At 33.7% G+C, this 6,000-nt stretch overlaps 1 protein-coding gene across 1 annotated transcript; it reads right to left on the bottom strand.

Moving 5' to 3' along the window:
• Nucleotides 1–821: 821 nt before the first annotated feature.
• Nucleotides 822–5,742, bottom strand: LOAG_00810 (hypothetical protein). Its single transcript, XM_003136350.2, has 11 exons — nucleotides 5,607–5,742; nucleotides 5,342–5,526; nucleotides 4,726–4,815; nucleotides 4,255–4,358; nucleotides 3,783–3,872; nucleotides 3,033–3,233; nucleotides 2,542–2,709; nucleotides 2,222–2,279; nucleotides 1,835–1,934; nucleotides 1,612–1,743; nucleotides 822–1,205 (listed from the first exon to the last, which is right to left on the bottom strand). The coding sequence occupies exons 1-11, from the start codon at nucleotides 5,711–5,713 to the stop codon at nucleotides 1,004–1,006; spliced, it is 1,437 nt and encodes a 478-aa protein (XP_003136398.1). The 5' UTR covers nucleotides 5,714–5,742; the 3' UTR covers nucleotides 822–1,003.
• Between the last annotated feature and the right edge of the window lie 258 nt (nucleotides 5,743–6,000).

Genomic DNA, 6,000 nt, shown 5'->3' with positions numbered 1-6,000 from the left:
GTCATTATTATTATTACAAAAAATAAGATATAATAATCATTCAACTTTCAACCAATGATTTTAAGGGAAATGTGTATAAAACTAGAAATGTAGTAGAAGAAATACATCTAAAGAATGAACACAAACATATTTGAAAATAGAAAGTTGAATTAACCGAGCAAACCGTAAACGAAATACGAGACAGAGAGCCTACATGAGCAAACCTATTAAATAGATTGTCTATATCAACCTAGCGAATAATAATCGCGAATACATTAGTATAGAAAATCAGCAGCATTAAGAGGACTGAACGAAATTATTATAAGTAGGACCAGAGCACAATAAATAGACAAAGAAAATAAAATTTTAAACTTCAGATAGCTAAAAAATTTAAATATTCATAGTGCCCGAATAAACAGACTTCGATACTTGAAATAGCTGAACAAAACGAGGTAGAGCATTTAAAAACCTACATAAAGAAAGCTTCAATAATTAAAATGCTAGCAGAAATAATTTTTCGCAATGATACTACTGCTAATCACATTACACCTCTAATCTTTTTGCATTACATTACTAATCTTTCGTCATGACATTGGTAGCACAAATTGTAAAACACATACTACATTATTCACTATACGGAGATAACTTACGGCGAAAAGAAAAGAACTTCAAATTCTTTAAACTGAAATATTTTGAGCCTTATTAAATGTTCAAACTCAAACTGAAACTATGTCCAGACTATAGCATAAGGCGGCATCAAAATTGTGACTATTTTGGTCAGATTATGACTGTATTAAAATAACTCTCAATATAACTGCTTTGATGAATTGTTTTTAAAATTTCTCAGCAAATTTTCGGAAATTACAAACAAATCCCCGATAGGTAAAAATAATTCTGTGTGGATCTAGCATAATGACTGAATAATGTTTGTACAGTAGCAGGACAAATCAACTCAAGAATTTGGTGAAAAAGGCTTATTTCGAACACAAATCTAGAAGTACAGTTGACAGTTGTATTATTAAGCTTAATGATTGAGACCAAACAAAATGGATGCTTTTTCACAAACCATTTCCGCAATAGCTAAACTACTTGTAGCACCTGGACTAGGCGCATTCCGCACGTGCAATACGCACTTGCTCAATTCTCCTTCACCACAATCGAAAATAAAGTCATCAACCAAATTACCATTTGAATCAACGGCCTGAGCTCGAACTCCTGCCGGACCACTAAAAACATCACTGAACACAATAAATCAACAAATATGATCAGTGGTGTGGCAAGAGACGATGAGACCAATATAGTAAGAGTATATTGTCAATAATAGTTGCACAGAATACTATACCTAACACTAACATGAAAAACGCTATTCCAACAGAAATTGATCTCAAAAGAAAAAAAGAAAAAAAAGACTGGTATATCAGTGGAACAACAAGCGAGTTGGAGGAGTAACTATTTTTAGTTTCTAGTAATATAAAAAAAGATTGAAACAACCGTCATGATCCAGGTGATGATGTTAATATTTAGAGAAATATTACCGGTTTTTCTCTTTCTCTAAAACCTTTCTATTGAGCAATTTAAATATATTAAGCCTACAACATGGATAATGAAAACGAAAACTGAAAGAAATCTTACCGCATGACGTCCGATATTCTCAAATTAGGCATGAATCTCTGTAACTGTTTTACTTGTGCTCTTATCCAAATTCCGCGATATAATTCTTTCATTCCGTAACGAAAAAATTTGAGGATGAGTTTTCTCGTACCTCTACAAACATAATTTAAAGTCATTTGTATTTTACCAAATATTTCACAAGTTTTAGAACTTCCTACATGGAAAGAAATGCTGATTCGGATACCTGTAAGTTAAAGTATCATACAAATCAGGCAGTGAAATTTGAGAATATTTGTATCCCTCTCTTTTGTAGGCTAGAACTGCATTCGGTCCCAACCAAACATCTGAAAATATTTTGTCGTCATAATATCTTTTTTCCACTGCTTTCTTGAATATTCAAAAGAGCAAAGACGAAGATAAAATCTCTAAATTTAAAATGTTAAGCAGGTGAACTGAAAACCGCAGCTGAAGACAGAACATGATTCTCAAGTATGATGACGCTAAATTTTTTGAATATCCAGGGATGAATGGCATTCTTCGATATTCAAAAGAGCAAAGGTGGAGACAAAATGTATAGATTTAAAATGATAAATTTACGAGCAGAACAATATAGGTAATTTAAATATCAGACCTCCATTCAAACGCGGTGTGAAATGGACACCAAGAAACGGGAGACGTGGATCAGGCACCTAAAATTCTTTGACTAACTGAAAATTCTAATGATTACTTAATCATAAAGAATTTTTAATTCGCTGTTGTGTGAGAAGAAATCAGTTAAGCATGTAGCAACTATGGATCCAATAACAAACAAAATATGACAGACTAAACTAACCAAAAAAAATCAGTGCTACTGACATTACTTTCGATACAGTTAATTTCTGGATCTGAGAAAAGAAAAAGAACTTACCAATCAATAAGTATAAGCTGAATAAGCTGAAAAAAAGAACTCACAGGATAAACGTTTGTTGTTACAAGTTTCTTTTTCTCTTCCGAAGTTAACAAAAGGTATTCGCCACGGAAAGGAATAATTTTCGGGTCTGGTAAACCACCCGAAAGTTTCGCAATACGATCTGACTGAAGTCCACAGCAAGTTATCACATATTTACAGCGGATTTCCGACTGCAATTTACCTACATAAGTGAAAATGAAAATCTACCGACACTCAGATCCAATTTGTAAAACATAAACTTGACTTCATTCAACTTTTGACCGCATCCATTAGAAGCATTTTGTTATAGAGAAGTGAAAAACATATCGAGTTTAGAAGCTATTCAACGGCGTATAATATAAATAAGCTAACTGCGAAAATTCAATGACATCATTACAAATTTGAATACTTTTAAAGGCGTTTTACATTTCAGTTTGCTACAATCATCACCGTGGTATACGACAGATGGGCATTAGTGCACGGGGAAGGTGAGGAAGAAATAAACAAAAGCTACCAAAGATGATTCCGATTCGATAATGACAGGATAATCATTCGCAACGTTCTCGTTTTTCGATTCCCCGACAAGCAATAACGTTTTCAATGGGTATTTTGCATAAACAACACCACCACGATTTTCGAAATCTTGTGCGTAGGACTTCGCAACTAGTCCCCAATCAATAATACCTGTATACGGAGACCAGAGCGCTTTCAGACCCTGAACATATCATATGGTGAAACTTCAATGAAAAAATTTGGACATCGATTATAGAACAAATTATGTTCCATATTTTTCTAAACTTGAAAAGAAAAAAAACGTCCCATTAGGGCCACTAAGTTTTCCATAAACTTATATAGTCAACAGTTTTTCATATAGTTATCAACACAATATGTCCAAATGATAACAAAACATCATAACGGATCTGTTAGTGCAACAGGTTATTGGAAGTTCATGATGTTAGCTTCGACAGATAAGACTCTTCTGAGATTTAAAAACCAGACAATATTCAGCGATAATAATAGCAATATCTCATGAGATTTCAGATTTTGAGAAGATTGGAATGGCGAGAGCCCAAAACTCCAAATCAGTTTAGACTGTGAGAACAAAACATTTTATTGCGATTCAACTTAGGATGAGAGTAACTGTCTCACTAACGGTCTATTTTGACTTTAGGATCCGAACAACAAGACTCCAAAAAAGTCTGACAGGCATGCAAAATAAACGTTTTATTGTGAGAGTAAAACACTAGAAGACATCATGAATTACCCTGCAAAAGGGAGCGTAGTTCTTGATTTCGCTACCATCAATCATTTTTATTGATTTACATCCATTTTTCTGAGCTCGTTCAAATAAATTCTAAAAGAATATTTGTTAAATGCATGCAACATTTGAATTTTCCATGTTTATTAGAAATAATACGCAGTGCAATGTGCTAATAAAAAACCCTAGCTTCAGGTTATGAGTAAGAAATAAAAAGAGAAGCACAGCTAACTTTATCAGCAGTCATTCAACATGTTCTGCTCCTCAACTCATTCTTTAATTTATGCAGATGGGTAGAGTAATCGATGGGAAACTCTCAGGAAAGAGTTTTACAAACTAGAAATTCTGTTCTAAATTTTCTTCCTAAAGGTTCTATTTTAGCCCGTTATTCATTCAATGGAATAAATGCTAAATAAACATCAAGAAAAAAACTTGGATAGATATTAAAAAAGAAAGAGGGCATTAAAGAAAGACTTACTTCCAGACGTGGTACTTCGATCGGCTCCACCGCAACAATTAATTTTCCAATTCTTTTGTAAGGCACTTTATGTTCATCGCAGTATTCATATGCCAAATCAATACCTGCATTTAATATTGGAATTCTGGAGAATTTTTGAAATTTGACCGAGATTTCAACAAATTACGCAAAGTCAATTTGCAATCAATAAAAAATAAGAATAAAGGAGATAAAAGTTTTAAACTCACAAGTCCATATGAAACTCGACAAATTTTGCACGTATGTATATGTTTCATGCTATTTACAAAGTAAATCCGTACACCTTATAGAAGTCTCGATTAAACTTTTCCTTATATGTTGTTCCGATGACTGCATAGGTCGGGAAGTCTATATCAGGAAAACGCTTTACCGGAAGCTCAAACAAGTCATGTAGAATTTACTTCACATGATACTTGCTGATTTGAGGCGGTGTAATCAGGAAGAGAATCTTACCGCGAACACACAGTTTTGCTTTCAAGCTACCCGGTGCATAATAAATTCCAGCATGAAGGACACCGCTGTTGTGACCACTTTGGTGGAATGCTGAAAATTATCAGAAACTTATATAAAAGAAAATTAATCATACCCTACTTTCAGCAAATTGTTATCAATAAAAGTGGAAAGTTTGCTACTAGCCTGCCTTATTGATTTGATTTTTATACATTCTCAATCTTATCCCAACTTGATAATTTCAGCTACTGTTAACGGTATCGTGCCACTCTGCTACCTACTTCGTTTTCTTATTATTCCATTTTTGAATATTTATTCAGAAACTGTCGACGTATTACTATTCTGTTACTAATCTTCTTTATGAAATTCTAAACGTTACTTATTACATCTGAATTTTTTTTTGGATAATATCAACAGCAGAAATGACTTCTTCAAAGAAATTAAATTTTTTAAATTAATATTATTAAACAAAATTTCGTGTCAGATACTGACTATGTCCTCCATCAATTCCAATAATCCAACTTCAATTAACCACTCATGAAATTAACAATATCATCTTTTGAAACACAACAGGCGGGACATTTCCTCACAGTTGATATTTTCTATGCACAGTACTTACCTAGACGATCCTCCTTTTCTAGTAATGCTACTTTCAGTTCGGGGTTTTTAATTTTTAACTGTCGTGCGGTAGCGCAACCAACAATTCCACCGCCTACCACAACGACATCAAACTCTGATGTTGTGCTGAAGAAACAAAGTTCGATCTTGACAAACAAACATGGCACGAACTGAAAAGCAAAATTTCTTAAGCTTTTGGAAAGTTCATCGTTTCATTTAGTCGACTATCCGAGAAAGCTTCTGCTTATTGTCGTAACTTTACTAACCTTCCAGCAGCAGCCGAGGCAATACCTTTGCTTCTGGAAAGGATGCTGGTTCGAAAATTAGAAAATATCCTGGAAATCGTCGGTAAACGGATAGCTGCAGTATTCATTTCAAACTTGAGCTAGTAATATTCTGGAAAAAAACGCAATTTTACAGCAAGGAAGCAGAATAGATATGATTGTGGTCATGCCACATTTACATATTTCTCGATACGTCTTATTTCAACTTTTAAAAGTTGAACAATTTTAGATCAAGCCTGAAAACGTCCCCGTTCCGTGTGCCGATTCAATTTAAAAAAATTGAATCGTGGCTAAAAAAAAAAAACAAAAAAGCTGTGGCTAAAATTCGGAACAACACGGGAATTTTCTAAAAACTTCCATCAACAATACCACCATC

This window comes from Loa loa, assembly GCF_000183805.2.
Source record: "Loa loa unplaced genomic scaffold supercont3.8, whole genome shotgun sequence".
In the NCBI taxonomy this organism is placed as follows: Eukaryota; Metazoa; Nematoda; class Chromadorea; order Rhabditida; family Onchocercidae; genus Loa; species Loa loa.
Note: the sequence above shows the minus strand (reverse complement) of the source record. Positions and strands in the feature narration are given on the sequence as shown.